General features: G+C 43.2%; 1 protein-coding gene across 2 annotated transcripts in view; it reads right to left on the minus strand.

The window, feature by feature from the left end:
- THSD7B (thrombospondin type 1 domain containing 7B) overlaps positions 1 to 27,549 on the minus strand; it is a 642,879-nt gene that overhangs the window by 42,886 nt on the left and 572,444 nt on the right. For both annotated transcript variants that reach the window (XM_078376996.1, XM_020779664.3), the window contains 2 exons: positions 3,995 to 4,136; positions 487 to 602 (listed from right to left, as the gene is read on the minus strand). In XM_078376996.1, the coding sequence (XP_078233122.1) occupies positions 487 to 602; positions 3,995 to 4,136 (258 nt within the window). The remainder of the gene's footprint in view (positions 1 to 486; positions 603 to 3,994; positions 4,137 to 27,549) is intronic.

Below are 27,549 nucleotides of genomic sequence, written 5' to 3' on the forward strand. Positions count from 1 at the left end.
GTCACAAAGGGCAAGGAGATTTATTGGGAGAAGCTGCCTTCACCACCCAATTGCTGGGGCAGTTAACTGCCTGCATCCAGCATCCCTTGCCCTGGCCTGCCTACTGGGCATCCTGGACTTGGTGGAGGAGAAAGGCCTCCACTCCTCCCCAATGAACGCTAAGCCCGGGCTGTGGAAAGGACTAGGAGTGTAGTTAATTCTCTGGTAGCCATTGGTGACTGTTTATGGTCTGGCCCTGTTGGCCCTTTCAAGTTCTATTGGTTCAACAATAGATTTCAGGATGGTGTTGAAGCCCTACACAGAGGATTCAAAATGCTGAAACCAGAAAGCAGAAGTGGGAAAAATATATATATTCAAATATGATTTGTCATAACAGAGAAGGGGGGAAAGAACAGCTTTACAAACCCAGATACCGTCCTATGCGATGCAAGTGACCCAAAGACGCACAGATACATCATTGCATTGAAAGTCCAGATGAAATCTCACCTGCTCACAGTAGTTCCTACTCACTGATTTCCCATCACTACGCATGCAGCTCAGGAGGCGATTCTTAATCCCGTGTCCACAAGTGGCATTTTCATTTAGTTGACATGTGCTCCAGTCTAAAGAAACATCATAGCTACATTTAGTTCCGCTAGTCACTGCTGAAGGAACATTTTAATTTTTTAAACACAATGACAACGAAGCCATCCTTGTCTGAGGTGGCAGACAGAACCCAAGAACAAAGATTATTTTTGAAAACAAACCAACATGGACTTTGTTTTAGCATCTCTTAAAAGTTACATTCCCTCTGAGTGCACTGAAAACTGTCCAGTGCTGATAAGATGTTTCACTTTAAATGCAGCCCGGGCATTATCAAGGGTCATGCTGCTCCTCTGAATAACAAAGTTATAAACATTTTCTGAAGTGCTGCTGCTTTAAAACAAAGCATCACAAGCTCCAGCTGAATTCTGTCTGACAAAGCCTGTCATGTTTCATTTAAAACGAAATAAATGAAGTGTCTTTAAAATATTAATGCAACTCCTCAAGCCTGTGCAAACAATTTAAATAGGCTGTTGATTCATTGTTATCTTTCTGCAAAGGTGATCTCACCAATGTCTATAAACTGTAAGCAATGGGGAGACATTTAAATCTTCAAGGTGCAAGTAAAATAATTATGCATCCAGATGTTACATATTTTCCCTTTCAATGGTCCTTGGGATGTTCAATTTGTATGGATGTGAGTGTTTTCATATTGGTTACTAGGAATATGAAGGTCAGGAAAGTTATTTCATTCTTACCTAAGAGGAATAAGCATAAACAATTCCTCACTAAAGTGAATGGATAAGTTTTTCTAGCAACAAAGCTCCTGTCCTGTGAAATGGCTTTACCAAGATTATTGGATGCAGACATCTTTTTTTTTGGGGGGGGGGGTGTCTCTGCTTCATTTATGACAATATATTTATGCTCAGGGATATTTAAGGAGTACCTAGAACAATCTCTTCGAAGCTTACTTAAAGCAACTAGATTGGGATTTGTCCTGCTTTTGTGGTCTTCTCTGGGGACAGGCTAGTTTGCTTCTTCATTGGCAACCACACAACATAGGTGCCAGGGTGAACCAGCCCATCCCCAGAGTGTTTCTGCCTGCACATTTTTGGCTCCCTGTCAGGGGCTACTCTTCATTTTAGGTGAAGGGTAAGATCACTCCATTTTGGTTCTAGCACCTGTGATTGCTGGGATTGAATCAAGGCAGATGGCTTTTTCAATTTTCCAATATCATTAAGTGGCTTGAGCAAACAGCTTAAGCTACTTAACAATATTGGGAAATTAAAAACTTCCATCACTTCTCTGTAGAAGGGGGAGAGAGAGAGGAAGCAACAGTTGGGTTTTTCCTTTGTTTTGTATGTTTCTTTTGAAAAAACTGTCTAGTTAGGGAATTGGTGATATACTATATATTTTAGGGAAAAAAAATTGACAGCTTCCTTCAAGAAGGAAGAGCGAACAGAGAGAGGTGTGTGTGTTTTCTTTTTTCCAATCTTCTTTTCCTCCTTTCCTTTTAAAGCAAGGTAGGTCAAATATGTTTGCTTGACAAGCAGTGGTTTCCTGACTTGAAATCACCAAATGGCATACCACACCTCATAGCAACCTCAAGTGACTCAATTGGGCTATCTACCACAGCCCTTAGAATCAATAGTCATTATAGCATATTTTGAATGAATACTGTACCAATAATGATCTTGGGATAACCATCACTGAAATAGGTTGGATTCTTAATTCTGAATCCAATCTTGGGGTTTCAAAAGCCCCTAGGAATAATTTTGCAATTTGCTCTTCTTGTGTTTACTCCGATAAGATGAATTTCAATGGCCTATTGCGCAGCAGTCATGTGATTCGGTGAACAAGATGTACAAGTGCTGACATCTTAATTGGTGGCACTTCAGTGCTGAAAATTGTGCTACTGGGCTTACAGTGGTGTAAATAGTTGGATTTTGGCCTGAGTTACATTTTGATCAGTTAAAGAAAAAAAAGCAGGCAATCTTATTCTCTACAAAGAAAGACTACAGACTTAGCTTCTCCTCCTCCTGGAACAAAGGGCAGCTTCAGAAAAGTGCCATTTTTGTGTTGGAACCACAAAAAGGGGAGGTGATTAAGTTCTCTTTCCCTGTGCAAAAGGCCCTGATCCAGACTGAGGAACTATGAAGCTGCAGTTTACAAACATTCCAGAGCTCCAAAATGTTTATATTTTGTACACCTCACAGAACTGCACTGTCAGCATGCAAATGTGGATACTGATTCAGTGTCTCTTCGGTATTTTAAGTCCGAAATAACCCTACTTAACTTTCTGGTATTTACTTTAAAATAATTATGCTCGGGGGAAGGGTTTTAAGAAGATATTAAATGAAAATACGAGTCCTGTATGTTGAGTAAACAAGACTTTATTTCTGGTAATTTCAGGCAATAGTCCATGTAACCTTTAAAAGCTTGTATTAAATACTGTTCACCGGCTTCATGTGCTCATTTCAATTTTGCCATTCTACAGCTCTTTTCCATATTCAGAGTACTTTGATTTTCATAACTTCCAAACAGCTAATATGTTAATAAGTGAGGCAAATCATTCACTGATCCAGCTGAGTGACAGGGACTCTGTAAAGGCCATCACACAAGCTTTTAGGCTGAGGATTTCAATCCGAGTCTCCAGCCTCTAGGCCCTTCGCAAGTCATACCTATCACTGTTTCCACCCACCTCTTCAGATACAGACACAGCAAAGGATGCACTGCACTCTCTTCCAGATCAGTTTGAAAGGTAAGGTAAAGGTAAAGGTTCCCCTTGACATTTAGTCCAGTCGTATCCGACTCTAGGGGGCGGTGCTCATCCCCATCTCCAAGCTGTAGAGCCAGCGCTTGTCTGTAGACAGTTTCCATGGTCACGTGGCCAGCGCAGCTAGATACAGAATGCTGTTACCTTCCCACCGAGGTGGGACCTATTTATCTACTCGCATCTGCAGGGACGTGGTGGCGTTGTGGGTTGAACTGCAGAAACCTCTGTGCTGCAAGGTCTGTAGATCTTCAGCTGTAAAATCGAATCCATGAGACGGAGTGAGTGCCCACCGCTTGTCCCAGCTCCCACCAACCTAGTGGTTCGAAAACATGCAAATGCAAGTAGATAAATAGGGACCACTTCGGTGGGAATGTAACAGCGTTCCGTGTCTAAGTTGCACTGGCCATGTGACCACGGAAGATTGTCTTCGGACAAATGCTGGCTCTATGGCTTGGAAACAGGGATGAGCACCACCCCCTAGAGTCGAACACGACTGGACAAAAATTATCAAGGGGAACCTTTACCTTTATTTGCATGCTTTCGAACTGCTGGGTTGGCAGGAGCTGGGACAAGTAACGGGAGCTCACTCCTTTGCGTGGAATACGATCTTATGACTGCTGGTCTTCTGACCTTGCAGTACAGAGGCTTCTGCGGTTTAAACCGCAGTGCCACCACATCCCTCTGAAAGGTACTTACCTGTTAAATTATAGTGATACTGAAAACAATTATGATTCAGAACACAAGGCTGCATTTGAGAAATTTCAGGGCAGGTCTTAGGTTTTAAAGCAGATCGCAACACATGACGAGTTCGCGTTTGCATGGTGGTGGAGTCACACATCTAGAAAAACAGGAGGAGACAAAGAGTTATATGTTAATAGGAGTATGCTTGGATTATTGATAGCATGCATGTGCTTGCTTGCTTTTTATACTACAGCTTGTTCACTTGCTTTTTTATACTACAGTTCTCCTTCCCCTCCCTTACGATGAGTAATCTCCCTACCATGTCACATCAGGTCCTCTACTTCAGTCTGACAGGAGTCTAGAGGAACTCTGCATGTGCCCAAGCGAGGAACCATATATTTGCTCAAGGACTTATTGAAGGTAGTTTCCACATCAACAGATGGTAAGCCAAACTACGTGTTTATTTAAAAGCAATGAGACTCATTTTTTTTGTCAAGAATTGCAAGTAGTAGAATTATTGGACAGCAACAAAGGTGGTGGTTTATGATTCTCTGGTGAGAGATTAAGGCCTTGTCTTGCAATCTTTCACCTGAAGCCTTGAAAAGTTGTCTTTGGAGGAACTGACAGAACTTTGTAATGTGGATTCGAGAGACAAAATGTAACACTGGCCTTCTGAGTGCTGCGAGCACAATGACAGATAGCTATTGGTTTGTTCCAGGCATTTCTTCAAAGAAAGCCAAAGTTTCCTCTAATCGTTCAGAAAAGCACATGCATTACTGATTAACAACAGAATTATCTCCATCAGGCTGAGGATAGGAGGTGGATTCCAGTACCTTTAGACCTGCTCAGAACAGACTAGAAAGAATAGTCTATTCCACTGGTTCTTAACCTTGGGTTACTCAGGAGTTTTGGACTGCAACTCCCAGAAGCCTTCACCACCAACTGTGCTGGATGGGGTTTCTGGGAGTTGCAGTTCAAAAACATCCGAGTAACAAAGGTTAAGAACCACTGGTCTATAGCACTATTTTACCTTTATCACTTCTTTATCCCTAATAGCTTGAGAACTCCTGATCCAGAGACATGATATAATCCAGTTTGCTCCTTACTCTCAGTCATATGGAAAAGGTATAAAATGCCTGATGCTCTGGACAAAGGCAAATCTAAGTTTCCTACACTATAATGGGTTGTTTTGTTTTAATTTTGAACTTTTTTATAGATCCCTTCGTGATGAAATAAAAATGTGGTGCAGACTTTTAGATTTTACTCTGCCTCCCGGGCATAACACAACAAAGTAGTTCTTTCTATTAGATGGCATTACTCTCTATACTAAGGATGAAATCCTAACCTGTACATTAAAGAGTTACACCCCACAGAAAACAGAAAACATGCTAAAGACTGCATTGCAGATGGACTTCCTTCCCCTTACGTAACAAAAGAAACAGCTTGTTTATATAAAATATAAGAGACTCCATCCAACTTTGTTGCCCTCAGAGTAATAGACAACAGTATCATGGTCTGGAATAAGATATTTCCCATACACATTAAGTCATCTGGACTGGCCAAGAATGGTCCAGCCCAATAGCTGGAGTAAGATAAAACAAAATAACACAAGTACACATGAGAAATTCAATATACCCCTGTCCCACTATAGGGCACAGTTGCACGGACACCTCTAAGTGGCCACCTAAGTGAACAGGCAGCAATTTCACTAATTTAATAGCTTGAGAAGCTCATTAAAGGCAATTATGTTAGCATATACAGGTAAGCATTTCAGCTTGCTGCACTTCATCATGATGGTAGTGACACATGGCTAATGGGGTTATTTAAGTGATTAAGAATTACAGAATTCTGTCATAAAAGAGTGGCATTTCATGCGGATAAGAACCCTGGTATTGATTCCAAGTGAAGTTAAATGAGACAAGTTAAAAAGGGGGAGAGGGTGTGTGTGTGTGAAACCCACCGTGTTTCTAAATACAGCAATAAGCCCCCACAGTGAATATTCAGTTAAGTATTCTTGATTCTACTTAATTGATGGTGATGAGTTTATGCCTGCTCACTGTGGAGCAAAATGAAAATCAAGGGATTAAAGGAAGTGCCATGAGTTGTGCAAAAACTCTGCCACCCCTCCCTTCCTATTTTCATAAATATTGAGGATTTTTTTTCCAGTAAATGTCCTTTCATAAATCACATTGAGGGCTCTATTTTTTCCCATTTAAAAGCTCATTAACTACAGAGACAGCAGTTCAAAAACACAAGCGTTTATTGCCTTGCAGCTGTCATTGAAGGCAGAACTTTTGAGAGAGAGAAAGAGAGAGAAAGAGAGAGAGAAAGAGAGAGAGAGAGAGACTCTCATTCTTTCCTCCTGAATATTCAAGGGATGAGCCAATGCTGCTCAGAAGCTAAATTCTGCTGTGGCTTAGCCTCGGATGCAGCTGGCACTGTTCCAATTGACTGCAGCTATTTCTACCCCCTATTACAATGTGAGACAGACAACGGAGTCTGACCCCAAGTGTTTTCTCTTGGACGGCTGCCACCGGAGACAAAGCTGCCTGCTCTTGCACTGAGTCTGAGTTAAGCAAATGCTATCATGTCGTTGTAATTCTCCATCACCTTGTGGGTATTGCTTCCCCCATTAAGTAACCTTAGTGGAACCTTTGCTGTTAGCAGGGAGACTGGTCATGCCGACATCAAAGATCAGCCATTATTCTTAATTACTTGAAAAAAGGCCCCCGTTGCAAAGTGTTTACAAATCGTTTATTGCCTTTCATGCAATTAATCTGACTGTTTGTCCTTGCAGGCGAGAATAATAGTATAAATGATTTGCCAATAGAAATCAAAGCGAAGCATCTCACTAGATGCTCCCAATTAAAGCTCTACTGCGTTTATTGTGCTTTGTTAAAATCAATCTGTGGACTGAAGAAGAAAAAAAAGGCACAGCTTCATCATGACCACTTCTACCTTCTCCAGCATGACAACAAGCTTCTTGCATATTTCAAGCGTTTATTGGTATTACATAAAATGATTTTCCTGCTCTTTAGACAGACCTCAGCTTAATCAGAACAACAACCAGCCATTTTGACACCCAGAGTAAGTGGCCCCATCTCTCACCAACTCTGCCACAGGCCTCCCTTGGAAAAGGAAGAGGGGAATATGGTAATTTCCCACCCCTAAAAAAACTGAGAGAAAAATTATCCTTTCAGTAAAAGGAAAGTGAAGAGGGCTAAGAGGTGTTCCTGTTTATTTTCCCAACTTGATCGGACCACGCTTATGACAGCTGTTCTTGGGGTTTTAAGCAGCAGTCTTCAACCTACCAGAATAAATTAGAAAAATTATTTCAAGTGACTGTCTCATTAGACCCGAAATTTCCACTTCTCATGCTAATTCAAATATAGATATTAGCATCTACTTGGATTTTGTGTTTTGGCTTCAAATGATGGAGTAAAAACACTGGAAAGTGGAAAATAAATTGATTTATAAATGGGACATAACTGGTATGTGTAACACCACACCCACCTGTGGAACATCTTTGCCCCCCCCCAGCCCTATTAATGCTCCCTATTAAAGCAGGAGCGGGCAAATCATGGTCTGCATCGGTACCCCAAGCAACTACTGGAGGAACTGCTAGATAGCTCAGTGGCCTAGGTCTCCCGCTGCGGATCCTAAGGTTGGGAGTTCAATTCCTCACTGTGCCTCCTCAACAAGGGCTGGATTCGATGATTCATAGGAATCATTCAGCTGTGCCGTCCCAAGGTTTTAATTTTTTTCAAAGTTTGGCTATTAGGGGGCTCAAGGGGGCATTGTTTACTTTACAAAAATAAATACAGTTGTGCCCCACTGGACGATTACCCCGCTCTATGACGAATCCGCTTTACATTGACGTTTTTGCGATCGCAAAACGACGTTCTAAATGAGTTTTTTTCGCTGTGCGATGATCGGTTCCCTGCTTCAGGAACCGATTTTTGCTTCACAACGATCAGCAAACAGGGAAAAAAGGTGGGAAATTCAAATTGCTAGCTGTAGGTGGCGATGAGGCTGCATCTTGGTAGCTCTTTCGCCCCAGCAGTTAGAGAGTGTGCGTCGGAGAAGGCTTCGGACTGCCTCCTTCTGCTTATGAGTGAGTGTGTATGTTTGTGTACAGGGAGGCTTCGGGCTGCCTGGTAATGTAAGGTGCTGTTTTCTGCTTTTTAAAAACTGTTCTGAGTGTTTTTGCAGCATGGTTTTGAGCTGGGGGGGTTATGTTCCTGTGCTGTGATGGGTCTTGAGGGGTTTGTTTGTTTTTGGTTCTCCCCCATTTCCAATGGGTCCTGGGGGGGTTGGTTGCTTTTGGGGGGTGTTCCCCATTTCTGATGGGTTTTGGGGGGTTTGTTTTTTGGCCTTCCTCCAGTTTCCGATGGGTCTTGGGGGGGTTGGTTGCTTTTTGGGTTTTTTCCCCCATTTCCAATGAGTCTTGGGCATTTCATTGTTTTGGCTCCCCCTCCCCATTTCCGATGGGTCTTGGGGAGTTTGGTTGCTTTGGTTTTTTTCCCCCATTTCCAATGGGCCCTGCATGATTCCCTTGCTTTTTCCTTTATTTTCTTTTCACTTCCGACCTGTCCCCTTTGTTCTCTGTGCATTTCTAATGGGTCTTGCACACTTGATTGCTTTCCTCCCCCCTCTTCGGCCGGAAGGGATTAATCGCGTTTCCAATGAGTCTTGCAGTGATTTTTTGTGTCTGTGATTTTTTTCTTTGGCTGGAATGGATTAATTGAATTTTAATGCATTCCTATAGGAAATGGTGCTTCAACTTATGACCATTTTGAGTTACGTCCATCTTCTGGAATAGATTATGGTTGTAAGTAGAGGCACCACTGTACCAGCAACAATAAAAATAAAAATGTTTTTAAAATGCTGACTGTCTGAATATCATAACATAGAAAATCGTTTTATACTTTTCCTAGCTCCTTTGCTCTCACTTCTATGATGTTTAAGAACTGGAAGTAAAAGGAAAATAAACAAATTATCAAGACAAGTGACTAAAAACCCTGAAAATGCTTTGGGAAAAACATATATAGTTATAAGTAGGCCAGGGGTTGTCCCTGAAGAGCACTCATATTAAAAGCTTTAAACATTCTCTTCCCACTTCCACAGCAGTCTTTGGTAAATGTTAAATTTCTTGTAATCGATGACATTTTTGCCCACTTTTGCTTGATACCTCTGAAATGCACTGGCATGATTTGAACTACAAAGGATAAGGAAAGTACAAAGGAAGCTGGATCATGTTAACAAATAACAATGGTCATCATAAGCGGATCTATTGTTACCCCACATTTTTCATGCCTATGCCTAACTGTTTGGCACTTTGTTTTGCTGTCGCAAAATGGGATCCCCAAACTGGTTCGCGAACTGAACCATGAACCAGCCTCATTTTTTGGTTTTCTGGTTCATGGTTTGGTTTGTGCCCATTTCTACATATCATATGTGGGAAACTTCTGCTTAAAGTTGTAGCTGCATTCTGTTTCAGTGACATGCATACACTCCTGGCAGGAAGCAGCAGCTGCCAGCAGGTGGGGTAACCCCTTATATTGCCCTTTCGCTTAGAGGTAGAGCATAAGATTAAAGGGTTATTTTAGCCAATCCTAGTTACGATTGGGTAACTAGTATCCTATCTGAATTCTAACAGCATACTATGTAAATTATGCTAAGTAAATAAAAGAGCTCTCAGGGCGTTGCCTGTAGGCTCCGCTGGCTCAGACATCCACTGTCAACTCCCTTGTGCTCTCTCTAAGGCAATTAGCCTACCTTTGTTCCATGATCACCCACATCATACTACAGTGGTGCCTCAACTTACAAATGCCCCTACTTATGAACATTTCGACTTATGAACAGCTCCGGTCGCAACATTTTGCTTCGACTTGCGAGTGGAGCTTCCACTTATGAACAGAAACAGGCAGGGAAAAAAGGCAGGAAATTCAAATTTCTAACTGTAGGTGGTGATGAGGCTGCTTCTTTGTACTGTAGTTCTTTCACTTTCTCAGTTAAAGGGTGTGTCATCATGTCAGAGGCTTGCTTGGGAAAGCCTCCTTCTGCTTCGGAGTGAGCATGTGTGTGTGTCTGCAGGGAGGTAAGCTGCTGTTTTCTCCTTTTAAAAAACTGTTCTGGGCGCATTTCGGCTGGGGCGTCTATGTTTCTGTCCTGTGTTGTTGGTGGCTTTGCTGTTTATTTTTGGAGTTGTTTTGCCTCAGCAATGGAGGTGGCTTTGCCTTCCTACCGGGCTTGCTATGTTCTTTTAATTTTTTTGGTGATTTTTTCCTTCTGTCGAAACAGATTAATCAGTTTTCAATGCATTCCTATGGGAAATGGTGCTTCAATTGATGAACATTTCAACTTACGAACACCATTCCAATACGGATTAAGTTTGTAAGCGAAGGCACCACTGTAGTCACATTCAATCTAGTTTAGACGTCTATGCAGTTGGGATACCTGCTTGCACAATGGATTCTAATTGTGCTCAGCTCAATACATAAACAATTCCCCTTGAGACCTTCAGATCTATGTTGCAAAGCCAGTGAGAAATGTGACACTGGGGCAGACTTGACAGAGAGGGAGAACTTGCAGGCAAGTATGGTTGATGTTGAATGTCAGAATGGGAAGGTTTGGACAGATGAACTGAGAAGTTCAGCCCCTGAGAAGTTCAGGTCCCAAATAGGGACCGCAGCAGTTATGGCCTGAGTCAAAAAGTATTTATATCCTATCACAAGCATGCTAACATTTAAAGTAAAAGTAGGCAGTGTGCATTTCTCTAGACAATGTTGGAGTGCAACAACCACTACCCCTAGCCAAGAAGACCGATGGTGGGCTATTGTGAGAGCTGCCATCCAGCACCATCTGGAAGGATGCACTTTGCCCAGGTCTGATTTAAAGAGCTGAGGTTCTGCACTACCTTGTTTACTTACTAGTGGCACACAAATCTAACAAACTTCATCTTGTTTAGTGATTCCTTTTTCCTACTGCATGATTACTTTCACCTTAGTTCTACAAACGTTTCCTCCGCTTTTTCTAAGACACTTGTATGTCCTTTTTGTTTGCATTTTTCAAAATGTTCACAATTGTATACATTGAAATGTATACATGTTTGCATATATAGTTCTCTACCACATTTAAGCCAGTTTTTCAAAGGCATGCATTTTTCCACATGCATTTTGTTTGTGAAATTGTTTGTGAAATGCATCACACACAAATTTATAACCAAAACTAGCATTTGGGACTACTTTGGTTTCATGAAGCACAAATTGATAATTTTATATTAAAACATGGGTTCAACAAATTTCCCAGCCACTGCTAGTTAGGTACTGTGGCAATCACCCTGCTCTGGTTCATGGAGGAGATAATTTGCATGTACCAATGGGAGCTATTGGGAGGCGGAGCCAGAGAAACCAGAAGGGAGGGGTGAGTCAGAGTCTGGGGAGTTCAGTCAGGGAGAGTCAGAGATAAGAGTCTGAAGTAGAAGTTAGTCTGTGGTAGTAGACAGTGTAGCAGAGTTAGGAGTTAAGAGTGTAGAACTTATAGAGAGCTAAGACAGTTAAGAGTGAAACAAGTTATTACTAATCTAATGAATACATTAAAGTCTGTGAAGAACCTGTTTAAGCGAACTGTAATCTATAAACCTGTTTTGTTCAACTTTATACTCAGCTTGGACCTCAATCTTTCTAATTAAAGGGTGTTGACAGAGGTCAACTGGTGACAGCAGAAAAGTGAGAATGTGTCATGGGCCTCAGGCTAGTGAAACAACCTGCGGACATGTGAGGGGGACAGGTGCCATTAAGGTGAAAAGTTAATACAACACACCAACTTTCTCAGTGCTAGTTATGGAAATTAAAACTGAATTCCTCTAACTCTTTATCAGTCAGTTGTGTATTGATGGTAACAGTCTCAATTTAGTTTTGAAAGCTTCAAGGACTTCCAGTGTGGAAGCATTTTGGCACCTCATGTGGGTTCTACATTCATCAATTCATTGGAGCTAGATTTAGCAAAGAGATCACGATGTATTGTCCATCATAAGCAGTGATTATTGGGGACAGTTATTTCAAAAGTGGTAACTGGGAACCAATTCACATGGCCCTCTCTCCACTGGAATGGTAACAACTATAGTGAGTTTCCCATTCATCATTTAGTAGTATTCACATTGACTTTGTTTATCCCATATACAGTTTCCCTGATCTCTGCAGCAGTTGTCACTGATATACCTAAGGATTTTCAAAGAAAATGTATCTTTTGGCTGTTTCTATGACCTTTCATTGACCCCCAAACATCCCATTTCCTGGGCCACGAAGCTGCCATAATGTATCTACTTTGGAATGGTCTTGGGGTGCCTGTTTCATGCATGCTCAGTTTATGAAAAAGTCACTGTTTTATACTTTTTTGAGGATCAATATTTCAGCCCCTGCAACCTGGATTCCTTTCATTTTTTTTAAAAAAAGCAGGTAGGGTCAATCATTCTCTTTCATGATAAGCAAAAAGACAGGTTACTTACTTGTAATCATGGTTCTTCAAGTGGACCTCTGTGAATTCACACAAAAGGGTTAAATCAGCGCCTGCGCTGGACCTCTCAGAATCTTCTCGAGCTTTGAATAGAAAAGTAACAAGTTAGATTGCCCCTAATGCACATGCTCCGCCCGCCAAAGCCTCAGTTCCATTTATCGACCACAAGAGCCTGAGCATGTGCTAGACTTATTCAGTGATGGATAGTGGGGAGGCTGGGCGGGATTATGTGAATTCACATAGGTCCACTTGAAGAACCATGGTTACAGGTAAGTAACCTGTCTTTCTTTAGCGTGGCCTCTGTGAATGCACACAAAAGGGTTGACTAACATGCTCGCTTACCGGAAGGAGGGCCGTCACTGAAGTACAGATGTCAACACCGCTCTCCCAAAACTCGTCTCTCTCTTAGCCCTCAAGTCTAGTCTATAGTGAGTGATGAATGTGGAGACATTAGACCAGGTAGCAGTCCTACAGATGTCAGGCACATCAATACCATGCAGGAGGGCTGTAGAGGACGCCATGGCTCTAGTGGAGTGAGCCTGAAGGCCTTCGGGTGGAGTCTTATGGTGCAATTCATAAGCCAATGAGATAGTGGAGACAAGCCATCTGGAGAGCATTGATGAAGATGCAGGCAGTCCCTTCTATGGACCATAAAAACAGAGGAAAAGTCTATTGGATAACCGAAAATCTTTAGATCTGGAAACAAAAGACTAAAGCCCTTCTCACGTCCAACGTGTGGGGCATGCGCTCAGTATCGGTGACAGGATCAGAAAACAGAGTAGGTAGTGCCAGAGGTTGGTTAAGATGGAAGTCTGTAACTACCTTGGGTAGGAACGAGACATCAGGATGTAGAATCACCTTGTCTTTAAAAAACTGCAAGAACGGTTGATCTGACCACAGGGCAGCAAGCTCACTTGCTCTTCTGGCTGATGTAATGGCCACTAAAAACAGAGTTTTAAAAGACAACAGATGGATGTCACATGTGGCCATAGGCTCGAAGGGTGGATGCATGAGGGCATGCAAAACCAGTTGAAGAGACCACTGAGGAAGTGGTGGCTCAATTGGGGGTCACATGTTAGTAAATCTCCTGAGAAAGGACTTCAACGTAGGGTGAGAAAAGAGTTGTGATAAACTTGACCCTTTGGGTTGGAAGGACACAATCGCAGCAATGTATACCTTTATGGTAGAAATAGTAAGATTCAGGTCGAACAGATACCGTAGGTATTGGAGCAAAGTAGACAAAGAAACCGGTACAGGTGTAAGATTCCTATCTGTGGTGATTTTCAAAAAGCTCTTCCACTTGTAACTGTACAAAAGGGAGGTAGAAGGCTTTCTGGCCTTGTCTAGAATCTCCTTGATTTTGGGGAGATCCTCCACACTGTCAGGTGCAAAGTCTCCACATCTGGGTGGTAAATCTTGCCCAAGTCTCTGGTCAAGAGGTCCAGCAGGAGAGGAAGTCTCATGAAGTTGTGAGACATCATCCGAAGGGTTGTCAACCAAGCTTGATGGGGCCAAGAAGGGGCGATGAGTATCGCCTCGGTCTTCATCTGACGGGCTCTTATGAGAGTTCGTTGCACCAGAGGGATTGTGGAAACATGTACCCCAATTTGAAGGTCCATGGTATCATGAATGCATCCCTGAGGGAGTTCTCCCCATAACCCGCTCTCGAGGCGTACAGGTCGCATTTCTTCTTCTGCTGAGTGACGAACAAGTCGATCTTGGGCCTTCCCCACCGGTGACATAGGGATGCAAAAACTGTGTCGTTCAGTTCCCACTCGTGGATCTGAGTTGTCATCTTGCTCAGTTCATCTGCCAGCACATTTTCCAATGTGGAGATGTGTATTGCCACCGGAAAGATGTGGTGCTGGTAGCACCATTCCCACAGATGAATGGTCAGGTAAAGAAGAGATCCTGAACGTGTCCCTCCCTGTTTGTTTATATAATGCATGGCCATGGTGTTGTTGGTAACTACCTGCACCCCACGACCCTGTATCAATGGAAGAAAGGCCTTGAACGCCTTCAGTACTGCCAGGATCTCTAGATGATTGATGTGGAGATCCCTCTCCTGTAGGGACCATAAGGCATGTACTCGATGTTGTGCGCAATGTGCTCCCCAGCCTGTTGGACTTGAATGGTGAGTTGAAGAGGCTGGAAGGGATGCCCCACCAGGAGATGAGGGGAGAAGCTCCACCACTGAAGCTGCAGAGCCAACTCCGGTGTCACATGAAGGCGCTATCTTTGATGATCTTTCATGGGGTCTAATAGGGACAGGAACCAGTACTGAAGGGATCTCATATTCAGGCGGGCATGTGCCAGCACCAGGGTTGTAGATGTCATGAGACCCAACAGGTGCTGAGCATGTTTTGCAGAAATGGACGGCCTCAGTCAGAATTTTTTTTATGACATTCCTTATTTTTATTATTCTTTCTGGGGGCAAGAAGATCCAACCCTTGGTGGTGTCTAGTCGAGCCCCTATGTAGTCCACTACTTGTGTTGGAGTGAGATATGACTTTTTCAAGTTGATTGACAGGCCGAGGCTTTTGAGGACATGAAGAATGAACCTTGTGTCTCTCAGAGCTTGATGTCTTTACTGGGACACCACCAGCCAGTCATCTATATAGGGATAGACTTGAATTTGTTGCTGGCACAGGTAAGTAGCTACCGGTGCCATGCACTTGTTGAACGTCCTTGGTGCTGTCGAAAGCCCAAATGGGAGGGCCAGAAACTGGTAAACTTTGTCTTGAAATATGAACCTGAGGTATTTCCTATGCTTGGGATGTATGGTGACGTGAAAGTACGCATCTTTTAGGTCTATTACTACAAACCAGTTGTTTTTCTTCAACAGGTGGATTATAGAGTCCAGAGTGACCATTCGGAAACATCTTGGGTGGAGGTAAGTGTTTAGAGTCCTTAAGTCCAGAATGGGTCTGATTTCTCCTCCTTTCTTTGGGACGGTGAAATATCGGGAACAGAACCCGTTTTTGTGGGAACTTTCTGAATAGCTTTTTTCTTTAGAAGAGATAGAACCTCTTCTTCTAAAGCAGGATCGAATTATGTATGTTTTACCTGCCCTAGAGGAGGATATTCTATAAATTCCAGCTGGTAGCCAAATTGTACAATTTTTAAGACCCATGAGTCTTTTGTGATGGTTGTCCAATTTGTAAGATAAGGTTGCAGTCTTGTAGTGAAGTGCTTTCTGAATGGCCTGTTGACTGAGTCAAAGGTACTGTCTGGACTTTTTGGTAGGAGGCTTGTAGGACTGTCTATGTTGAGATGTCTGAGGACGATAATTGGTGGTTGAAGAGGATGCTTGAGAAGGCCTGTGTTGGGGTAAATTCTTGAACGGTTCGTATTGTTGAGTAGGTTGAGAATATTGGGTGTATGGTTTGTGCCACTGGTATCTGTTATACCCAGGCTGTGGCTGGATGGAGTAGGACTTCGCAGTTTTCTTTTCCTTGTGAAGCTCCTCCAGATGACCATCTGTTTTCTCATTGAAAAGGCCCTTAGAATCGAAGGGGAGGTTCTTGACTCTTGTCTTAACATCCTCCAGAATATTAGCAGCTCGCAGCCAAGCATGTCTGCATAGTGTAACTGCTGACATGAGTACCCTAGCAGCAGCCTCTGCTGAATGTCTGGTTGAAAGTCTCTGATGCTTAGAAACTGTTGCGCTTCTTCATATGTATTCAAGAAACCCTGACGAACATCTTCAGGGAGCATCTTCAGGCCAGGTAGTATTTTCAGCCACAGCTGCTTCTGATATGTTCCTAGTGCAGTTTGGTAGTTAGTCACTCTTAACAGGAAGGAGATCAAAGAGTAGATCTTTCGTCCCAGGACTTCTAATTTCCTGCCTTCCCTATTGGCAGGGGTGACATGAGATTTTCCTGTTGGTTTTGTACAACTGTTCTCCACTATGAGGGAATTAGGAACAGGATGTTTGAGTAGAAAATTGGTGTCATTTCCATGAACTTTGTAGAAATTTTCTGTGTGTCTTGAAATAGGAGCAGATGTGGAAGGCTGTTCCCAATACTCCTTAATGATGTCCAAAATGGCTGGTATGAACGTAAGGCTTAGTGGAGTGAACCTTTCCTGGTTTATGTCTCCAAAAATAAGGTCCTCTGCCTGTGGAGCAGGTTGGTCCACTTCTAGTTTAAGAGTTTTGGCTAGCCTAGATAGCATTTGGGTATATGAAGAAAAGTCTTCCAGTGGGGAAGAAGCATGGTTGTCAGCTGTGTCAGATTCGACCAGTTCTCCCTCTGGTAGCTCCTCTTGACTTGGTTGATGAGAGACATCTTGTTCAGACTCTGAAGAGTCAACTGAATACATGTCATCTGGATCTGAGGGTGACATAGGGTGAGCCGCTTTAAGGGAGCCCTTGTTGACATGGTGCAGTGAGGACTCAGTTTGCTGCGAAGAGGGGGCTATCCTCGATGTCGAGTGCTTCTCTGAGGATGCCTCGGCATCGACCCATTTTCGGTGTCGACATGTTCAGGGGGATGTCGATGTCAAAGAAGAAGAGGAGACATAGACATATTTAGCTCTCTTCCATCTTCGATGAGAAGAGGAATAATGTTTTCGACGTTGGTGGTGGTGCGTTTTGCATCTGGGGTCACTGTCTTCAGAGCTAACAGAGTGATCTCGGTGTCAACATCAAGAATGTTGGTGTCGAACCGGTGAAGTGTGCTTGGTCTCAGCAGTTCGCTTTCGAGGAGGAGATATTGGTCTCGAAGCAACCGACTACACCGATGGAGCCAAAGACGCCCGCCCGGTTGAAACAGGGCTATGAGGGGCAGAAGCCAAGCCTGCAGTAGCTTTTGCAAGCTGGCTCGGGGTCAGTGAAGGGACACCCACTGATGGAATTGGCTCAGCCTGTCGAGGAGGGAACGATGGGGCTGCCTCCGACAAAGATTCTCTGTCTCTAGAGGAGTCTTCAAGGATGGGAGAAGGGAGAGAAATAGAGACTGGCAGTAGTTGTTTAAGCTGTTCCTTAGGCTTGGCTGGAGCCTTATCCTTTGCTTGTTTTGCAGGTTTAGAAGAGGAAGCTGCAGTGGATTTCGACGCTGAAGAGGATTTCTTTGGAGCAGCAGATTTTTTAGACTGTTTTCCTTAAGCCTTACTAACAGATGGCTGAGGTGAGACATTGCTCTCTCCATGGGGAGTAGCAGAAGGTGAAGGAGTTTCCATTTCTGAAGCCTTGGACGAGACTGTTACATACAGCACTGATGTTACCTGTCTGTCATGGGTTGGAGGGAAAGTTCCATCCTATGGGGAGTGGAAGGCGGGACATCAGGAGGAGGGGCTGTACTGTATATATATGTGGATCCTGTGTGGAGAAGAAGGAGCTGGAGAAGAGCTGAGAGAAGAAGCTTGAGTGGGAGTCTGTGTGTCAGACAGGGTACTACTGTGTGTCAGTCAGTACCAACCTGATAGGTTCAGGTGTCTGAAGGGTTAGCCAGAACTGATAGGTTCAGGGTCTGTGCTTTAGTTAAATGCGTTCTGTGTGAACCAAACTAGTGTATGTATGATTGAGACTAAGCCACGTTACTGTATCTTATTCCCCTGATCATTTTATTTTCCCTGTGTGTTATGTAAATAAACCTTGTTCTTTTATTTGTTAAAAATCCATCCCTGGTCTGTGTGACTTCTTATAGGGAATGGTTGGTGGCAGCTTAGTGAAACTGTGGCATGTCCCAGTAGGTCTGGGTTTGTCACATTGATTGGTGTCCAGCGTGTGGGATACGACTGGTCCAGTTGTCCAGTGGTCCAGCAAAGCCTTGGCAAGTGTGCCCAGAGCAAGGGGGGTCTAGTCAGGGACAATCTGAGGGCGCGTAGGTAATCTTCTAGGCATACCTCACGGGGAGGTGCGCTAGTGGAAGAACGTGCCAACTGGGGAGACTAGATTAGGGAGCTCTGAGGCAACCTGTTTTGGCGGGAAAAAAGCTGAGGCAAAACTGTGTAAAGTAGCAGTGATCTAGCCTGTCTGCTGAGAGGCCTAGCAGAGGGGGTTAGACTCTGGCTGGCAACAGTTGCAAGTTAGTGCTGAAGAACAGCAGCAATCTATAGAAGGCTGGTTCTGAGGCAAAAGAGAAAAAAAAAGTGGTCGCTTTATTTTGAGGCTTGACTTTTGAAAGCAGCCTGTTCTGGGGGGGGATTATGCCCTTGACTCGAAGCCAAATGGCAGAAATGGGTGAAGTAAAAGACCCCCAGGTTGACCAAGGTTCTGAGGATGAATTTGGCTCAGTGCAGGGTGACAGCACGGGAGAACAGAACCCAGAACTCAGGAAAATGCTCATAGCCCAACAGCATGAACTGAGGATGAGGCAATTGGAAAGAGAAGAAAGATTAGAGAGAGAAAGAAGGGAGGAAAGGGACAGGCAATTTGAAATGGAAAAGGAAGAGAAACAGGAAAGGGAAAGGGAGAGGCAAAGACAATTTGAATTGGAATTGCAGAGAGAGAAAATGGCGTTTGAGTTAAGAAAATTGGAACTGATGAATCAGAACAATAATAACAATAGAGATTCTGAGGGGGGCCAATTGTCTAAAACTGACCTGAAGAAATTCCCTGTGTACCACAAGGGAGATTGCCCTGAGGTGTTCTTTTCCCTCGTGGAAAGAGCGTTTGTGGACTTCTCAGTAAGGGAAACTGAGAAGATGACCATTATGCGATCTTTAATCAGTGGCAGCCTGACAGAAGTCTATGCAGAGATGCCAGAGGAATTACTAAAAGATTTCGCAGAGTTTAAAAAACTGGTGTTTGCCAGACATGGGATAAATGCGGAACAGCTGAGGCAAAGATTCAGGTCACTCACCAAGAAACCAGAGCAGACTTTTACCCAAGTGGGGGCCCAACTGGTGAGGCTGCTAGAGAAATGGCTATCTCAGGAGGGAACAGAGACCTTTCAGCAGCTCAAAGACTTGATAGCGCTGGAACAGTGCTATTCAGTCCTGCATGGGGAACTGAAGTTCCAGGTGAGGGAAAGGAAACCGAAATCTGTGGCAGAAGCAGCCGAGATCGCAGATTTTATTTCCCAGATAAGAAAGCCCTTAGGTGCTGAGGGGAAATCGATAGGTAAACCCAAAGAAACCTACAGCAAGTACTCTCAGGGACCAGGGAAAAACCAGCAAGGGGGAGGGGCCCATGGTGAAGGGAAGCCCTCAGACATGAAACAAAGACCTCAGATTTTGGAGGGAAAACCAAAACAAGATGAGAAAGACTCAAAATATAGCAGAAAATGTTATTTCTGTCAGGGAAAGGGCCATCTAATCTCAGAGTGTGAGAAATTAAAGCAGCTAAAAGGAACTGTGCCTCATGATTCGAGTGGAACCAAGCCAAAAGCTGTTTTCTGTGTCCAGAAAGAGCAAAGCTCCTTGTCACTGAGGGAGCCTGTTGCTATGGCTACTCAATCTGGAACAGTTACATCTGCTGATCAGGCTGAGGAAAATGGTCCTCTTGTGGAGGTCAGGCGCTGCTTACTTGTGAGAACAGATTCTCAGTTGTTTGAAACAGCAGGGGTAGACGTAGGAATACTTGACCATCAGTATCGGGGGTTAAGGGATACTTGTTCCCAGGTGACCCTGTGCCATCCAGATATTATTCCTAGGGAGTATGTAATCCCAAATGAGAGCCTAAAGGTGGCAGGGATTGAGGGACAGGTGATCTCACTGCCAGTAGCGGAGATACCTGTGAGCTTTCAAGGCTGGAGGGGAGATTGGCGGATAGCGATTTCATCGACTCTGCCAGCAGCCGTGCTCGTGGGAAATGACCTGGCTGAACATGTGAAACGGGTGCTAGTGATTACACGTTCACAAGCCACCACGGGGACAGTTCAGGGGGGTACTGAAGAGCCCGAGACGGAGGCAGGTGGCGGGAGTTCCGAAGCTGTGGTGGAAACCTTAACCACAGACAGCCGATTTGGCCAAGAGCAAAAGGCAGACACCACTCTCCAAAAATGTTTTGAACAGGTGACAGACGCCCAGCTAACACCTGAAACCCCAGTGAGATTTCATGAGAAAAAGGGAATTTTGTATAGAGAGACCCTGAGGAATATCTCAAAAGGGGGAGATGGGATCAGAAGTCAGCTAGTGGTACCTGAAAAGTATCGCCCCATGATCTTAAAAAGGGGGCACTCTGACATGTTTGCTGCGCACTTAGGGGTGAACAAAACACAGCAGAGAATCACACAGAATTTTTACTGGCCTGAAATAGGGAAGCAGATCAAAGAGTTCTGTAAACAATGTGATGTGTGTCAAAGGCAGGGGAATAACCGCGACAGGACCAAAGCAAAGTTGTGCCCTTTGCCTGTGATTGACACTCCGATCAAATGTATAGGGGTGGATATTGTGGGACCTTTGCCCAAGGCCACAAAGAGGGGGAACCGGTTCATTCTCACCATTGTGGACCATGCCACGAGGTACCCTGAAGCCATTCCCTTGACTAACATTGAAACTAACACAGTGGCAGATGCCTTGGTGGGGTATATGTCCAGGATGGGATTTGCCTCAGAAATAATCACCGATTTGGGCGCATCGTTCACATCGAAGCTCATGAAACGCTTATGGCAAATCTGTGGAATTAAGCACAAGGAAACCACTGCCTATCACCCTGAAAGTAATGGGTTAACTGAGAAGTTCAATGGGACTCTAATGCGCATGATTAGGGCTTACTTGGCAGAGAATCCAAACAATTGGGACCAGAAGCTGCAATCCCTTTTGTTTGCTTATCGATCAGTGCCACAAGCCAGTACCGGGTTCAGTCCGTTTGAACTTTTGCTTGGGAGAAGGGTGAAAGGGCCCCTTGATTTAATCAAACAAGATTGGGAGCAGATCACCCAGGATGACCCACAAGATGTTGTGACAGATATAGACTCTTTAAGGAATGACCTAAAGAGAAACCTAGAGCTGGCAGCAGAGAACCTGCAAGCTCAAAAGGTCAGAAAGAAAGCTTGGGATGACCAGGAAGGCAGGGAGAGGCACTTTAATCCAGGGGAGGAAGTGCTTTGGCCTAGGCCCTGCAAAGAGAACAAACTGCAGCTGGGTAGCCCAGAAATAAAATACTTGGGTCACATAGTAGGGGGAGGAGTGATAAAACCCCTAGAGGCTAAGATAGAGGCAGTTCGTGATTGGCCTAGACCCAACACCAAGAAAAAAGTCAAATCATTTCTTGGGTTGGTGGGCTACTACAGAAAGTTCATCCCAAGGTTTAGCGAGATAGCGACGCCGCTGACCGATCTGACGAGGAAGAAGACTGATGACCGCATCCCGTGGACCAGCGACTGTGAGGAGGCGTTCCAGAGGTTGAAGGAGGCCCTCATCAACTATCCAGTGCTGCGTGCTCCAGACTTCGACCGGGAGTTCATCATCTACACCGATGCGTCTAACAGCGGGGTAGGAGCAGTTCTTTGCCAGGAGGATGAGAATGGTGACCAGCATCCAGTGTCCTACCTGAGTAGGAAACTCCAGAAAGGTGAGAGACATTTGGCAACCGTGGAAAAGGAGTGTCTGGCCATAGTCTACGCGATCCAGAAGGCCAAGCCTTACATCTGGGGAAGACATTTTACTCTGTGCACTGACCATTCACCACTGCAATGGTTAAAGACAATGAAAACCCACAATAGTAAACTTATGAGGTGGGCTTTAAACCTGCAAGACTATGACTTTGAAGTGAAGGTGGTCAGAGGGTCAGTGAACTGTGTTGCTGACGCCTTGTCAAGAAGACCTGAAGAATGAAGACGGCGAAAGAAACATGGACTATGTATATATTTTGGTGACCAAAAAGTTAAATGTACCTGTTGTTTAGTAAACATGCCTGGTTTGTATCAATAAAGGTAACTTGATGTATTGTAAATGGTAAATGTTTAAATGCCTAATTGATATGGTTAACTTAGAGTGTAAGTATAAGTAAGTATGGTATTGTATGTTATTATATAACTGTTTTGTGTGTTTTATCCAGGTTGTTTTTTGGTGAAAAGCACCTTAGCTTTCCCCCTACAAAACAACTTATAAAGAGGGGAGGTGTTACATACAGCACTGATGTTACCTGTCTGTCATGGGTTGGAGGGAAAGTTCCATCCTATGGGGAGTGGAAGGCGGGACATCAGGAGGAGGGGCTGTACTGTATATATATGTGGATCCTGTGTGGAGAAGAAGGAGCTGGAGAAGAGCTGAGAGAAGAAGCTTGAGTGGGAGTCTGTGTGTCAGACAGGGTACTACTGTGTGTCAGTCAGTACCAACCTGATAGGTTCAGGTGTCTGAAGGGTTAGCCAGAACTGATAGGTTCAGGGTCTGTGCTTTAGTTAAATGCGTTCTGTGTGAACCAAACTAGTGTATGTATGATTGAGACTAAGCCACGTTACTGTATCTTATTCCCCTGATCATTTTATTTTCCCTGTGTGTTATGTAAATAAACCTTGTTCTTTTATTTGTTAAAAATCCATCTCTGGTCTGTGTGACTTCTTATAGGGAATGGTTGGTGGCAGCTTAGTGAAACTGTGGCATTTCTTATCTGGGAAATAAAGCCTTAACTTTCTTGCCTTCAAAGCCGCTTTGATGAATTTTTTACAATGTCTGCAGGACCGAGTCAAATGGGCTTCTCCTAAGCAAAAAAGGGAGTGATCATGCCCATCCTGAAAGGGACGTTTTCTTAAGCAGACAACGCAGTGGCTGAAGGGTCCTGAGGGGGACATAAGCTAGTAAGGGAAGGAGCAGTCTTACTTAAATGTTCGTGAGGTGAGGCGAAAAAAGCAGGAAAAGCGGTAGGAGCCCAAGCAACCAAGTTAGACGGTAAATGAAATGAAACAAGTCCAAAAGCACTCCGCGTTGGGACAACTGAAGGTAGAGTAGTCAAGAATCAGTCCGTGTTCGAAAAAAACGTAGAATTTTAGCAATAAACAGAGAAAAATAGCAAGCTCGATGCAAGAGGTTCCAATTCGCTCGGCAGAAAAAATGAAACTGAGGCTTTGGCGGCGGAGCATGCGCATTAGGGGCAATCTAACTTGTTACTTTTCTATTCAAAGCTCGAGAAGATTCCGAGAAGTCCAGCACAGGCACAGATTTAACCCTTTTGTGTGCATTCACAGAGGCCACGCTGAAGAATTGGTCTTTTATTTGATATGTTTTAAATATGGGGACATTTAAAGTCACTTTTGTCTGCATGTTTTTTAAAGTAAAAAACCTTTTTACTTTAAAGAATTGTAACTCAAAAACACTTTGCCCAAATTTCCTCACACGTGAAAATGAGCAAGAACAAGTCTGATGCATTTATGCCAAATTTGGCACTGATCTAAAGTTCAGTTTCAAAGTTATTATTATGGATGTCCCTATTTTTAGAATTGTCTTGTAGAAAGTTGATTTGCTCTGTAAACACAATAACAACAGCACACTCTTGTGCAGTGATAATTCCAATTAATTGAACACATGTTATCACACACATATTACATGCTTTAATATGGAAATGTATTTAGAGGGCAAATGAGAGAAACAAACTGCAAGGGACTGCTGATTTATTGTTAGGAATGACTATATGACAATGATTTTAAGGTACTAGTGTGCCATGTATGGTAAAGGTAAAGGTTCCCCTTGACAATTTTTGTCCAGTTGTGTTCGACTCTGGGGGGCGGTGCTCATCCCCGTTTCCAAGCCATAGAGCCAGCGTTTTGTCCGAAGACAATCTTCCGTGGTCACATGGCCAGTGCGACTTAGCCATGGAACGCTGTTACCTTCCCACCAAGGTGGTCCCTATTTATCTACTTGCATTTGCATGCTTTCGAACCACTAGGTTGGCGGGAGCTGTGACAAGCGACGGGCGCTCACTCTGTCGCGTGGATTCGATCTTATGACTGCTGGTCTTCAGACCCTCCAGCATAGGCTTCTGCGGTTTAGCCCGCAGTGCCACCACGTCCCTTTAATGTGCTATGTATATTAAGATAAAAACATCTTAACTGCAAAAAGTCCATGAGAGTCCTCCTACTAGTGGAGTCCTCCTACTATGGCCGTTATGAACGCAAGTTACAAAGGTTGTAATATGCTTACTGGCCCTGTAATTTATTGAAATGCTTGCATATGGCAATAGGAACATGATGTTTAACAAGTTATTCATAATGAAATTTGCAACTTGAGGCTTGCGCTGCAGAAAATGCTTCTGTAGAGAAGGGATTTGACCAGTTCTAATTGCGTAATGAACCGTTCATAACACTATGCATGGAGATGTGAATGATCTGTAACAATTTAATAAACCATTTACAACGTAAGCAGTGATTTTTAACACACATATATAGCTGCACACAATTAGTTCATAATGGTTTCCTGAGCTCCCCCATCCCTTACCCAATAATCACCAGTGAAAAATACATCCCAACAAAGGGATAGGGGATTTGAGAAAATGTACTTTTTAATATATATTCTCAATGTTAATACGTAACACTATAGTTAGAAATGGGACAAGTAACTGCGGCTCCCAAAACACTTCTTTTACCATCACAATTGAAATGTTTCTATTTCATTACACTTTGTTTCTCATTCTAGGGCTACAATCCTTATCCTATACCTAGCTGGGAGCAAGCTCTACTGGATGCAGTGATCCTACGTAATCTTTGAGAAGACAAGCTGAGGATGGTACTGTGAGACACTCAGATGGAGGTAAGCTGAAATGGACTAGACATTAACTTGTTTAATGGGCTGAATCTCACAGTTACTGGGGTGCATGTGAGAATTGCGTATGCACTTCAAATAAATTATTTAAAAACTAAAAACCAGTATGTATACAAATACTAAAAAGAACTAAAATGTTAAACAAAATCAACACCAAAACATATTCAAAGCAGCAAGGCACAACAGTCCATTAAAAACCTCTTCCAACAGCCTACCACTAATAGAAAGCCTGCTTGTAGAAGGATGGCAAAGAGGGAGCAGCCTAGCCTTCCATGGGAGGGAGTTCCAGAGTCTGGGGGCAGCAACATAGAAGGGCCTCTCTCCTATGTCCCCACCAAATGCATGTGTAAAGATTGTGAGACTGAGAGAAAGGTCTCTCCTGATGATCTTTACACCTGGGCAGTCTCATAAAGGGAGACATGCTCCTTGAGACAGCTTGGATCCAAGCCGTTTAGGGCTCTATAGGTTTAAACCAGCACTAATTCCTTGGATCTAAGCTTTCATCACACTGGGTTGGAATGCTTGTTCTTGTGCAGCAAAAATCAATCCTTCAGTTTCTTCATGCATTGAAAATGCACCTAGGTATGGGCCATGTATTATATATATTCACTAGTAGCCAGTTATACTGCCTATATCCCAGAGGCTATGCTTCACAAGAACTGGTGAAAAGGTTCTATCTATATAGAACAACTTTTTCTTCTACGTTGCAGCTAGGCAGGTACAGCAGCACCAAAATGACTGAAATTCTTGAGCCAGCACCCTTTATTTCCAGAAGAAGGGAGAAAGCCCTGGGACCCCATAAGCTGTTGTTATGATGTCTTAAAACAAGGGGGAGCAGGGACTTCCTGGAGCCCATGTACTTAGCAATAAAATTAAATCTGTGCAATAAAATGGCATAAATTAAAATGAGAACTGTATTTTCCATCTTTCTGGAGGGAAAATAGCTTTGATCCTAAACTTCAGAATTATGATTACATGGGGGAAATCCTGCATTCATCCCCCACCACCCCAAGAGTACACTCCTAGAAATAAATGGAATTTCTTAGTCACAACACATCATTTCAGAGGGTCTCCTTTAAGTATGACTCATGGATTCCGGCCAAAATATCTAGGTGTGGCAAAGAAGAAAGAAAACTCCTTGTATAGTTACCTATTTTCAGGGTCATCAGTTATTTAGTAGATCACAACTCACAACTCATTCATGATAATATAAATTTATGCAATGTTCACCTATATCGGTGCAAGTGTTACTGATCCCGAAACAACAGTAGCATGTCTTCTTTCATTCTGTGCTTTGCACTGAAAATTTCCATACTAACTTCAACTATTTTCAAAACCTCCAGAATTAGCTACTTTAAATGTTAACAACTGACACAAACCACAAGACCACTCCAATGTGGTACTGGAAGCTATCAATTGTGGTAAGCAAGAAGGCTGACAGATGATACAATAAATCTGAGATAATTATTTCAGGGACTTGTAGCTCAACTTGCATATTAACTCAGCTTAAGCCTGCTTTGATGAATTTGACTGAAGTAAATTAATTAAATTTCCAAGTCAGATGAATACAGAGTCAAGACAATAAGGTATTTGCCATATCACTCAGCACCGAATATCTAACAGGAGATGATAGCCTTTCAGCTGCCCATGCAGAAGAAGCAAATCAAGTGATGATGTATGAACACACTCTTGTAACTGGAATTAATGTGAGGTCCCTGAAGAAAAACGTGCTTTAGTTTAGTTTGCCAATGTTTACTGAAACAAACAAGATATGCATTCAGTCTTGACAGAAGAATTCCCCAAATGATTCTTCGGCTGGAAGAAGAAAACTGAATATCCTGATCTGTTATAAATCATACTTAACAATGATATCAATGGAGGGCTGAATTAGATGATAGCTTAAATATGTGTGTACTCTTAATGTATTCTGATTTTTTTAATATGTGCCCTGCCTCATGGTATGATTTTGTTTCAATCTCACTCCATCCCAAAACTGCTACTAGTCCTGGGATGGAGGCATCCACTGGCACAGAGGGAAATGTCCATTCTGAAGGTAGTAGCAGCTGTCAGTCACAAGGCTCACTGGGAGTCTTTTCTTAGAACAGAACCTGGTGTGTTTTCTTGTCAGTCAGTCATTCATTCATTCAGTTAGTGTGTCTCAGAATGCCTGGCCCACTTTTTAAGTCCTTAGATTTGCACAATTTCTTTTATTGCATAGAAAGTTATCTTTCTGATAATAAAAAATAATGAAGCCTTTCCTGATTTCATACCTCTTTCTAGAAAATTTCATTATAAAGTAATTACATTACTAGCTTGTCTTGCTAAATACTGTATTGGAAAAGCCTAGTTTACGTAAGCTACTCTTCCTCCTAAAAACAAATGAATGGACTACTGTGGAGGCTGCTACCACG

This window comes from Pogona vitticeps, chromosome 1 (genome assembly GCF_051106095.1).
Source record: "Pogona vitticeps strain Pit_001003342236 chromosome 1, PviZW2.1, whole genome shotgun sequence".
In the NCBI taxonomy this organism is placed as follows: domain Eukaryota; kingdom Metazoa; phylum Chordata; class Lepidosauria; order Squamata; family Agamidae; genus Pogona; species Pogona vitticeps.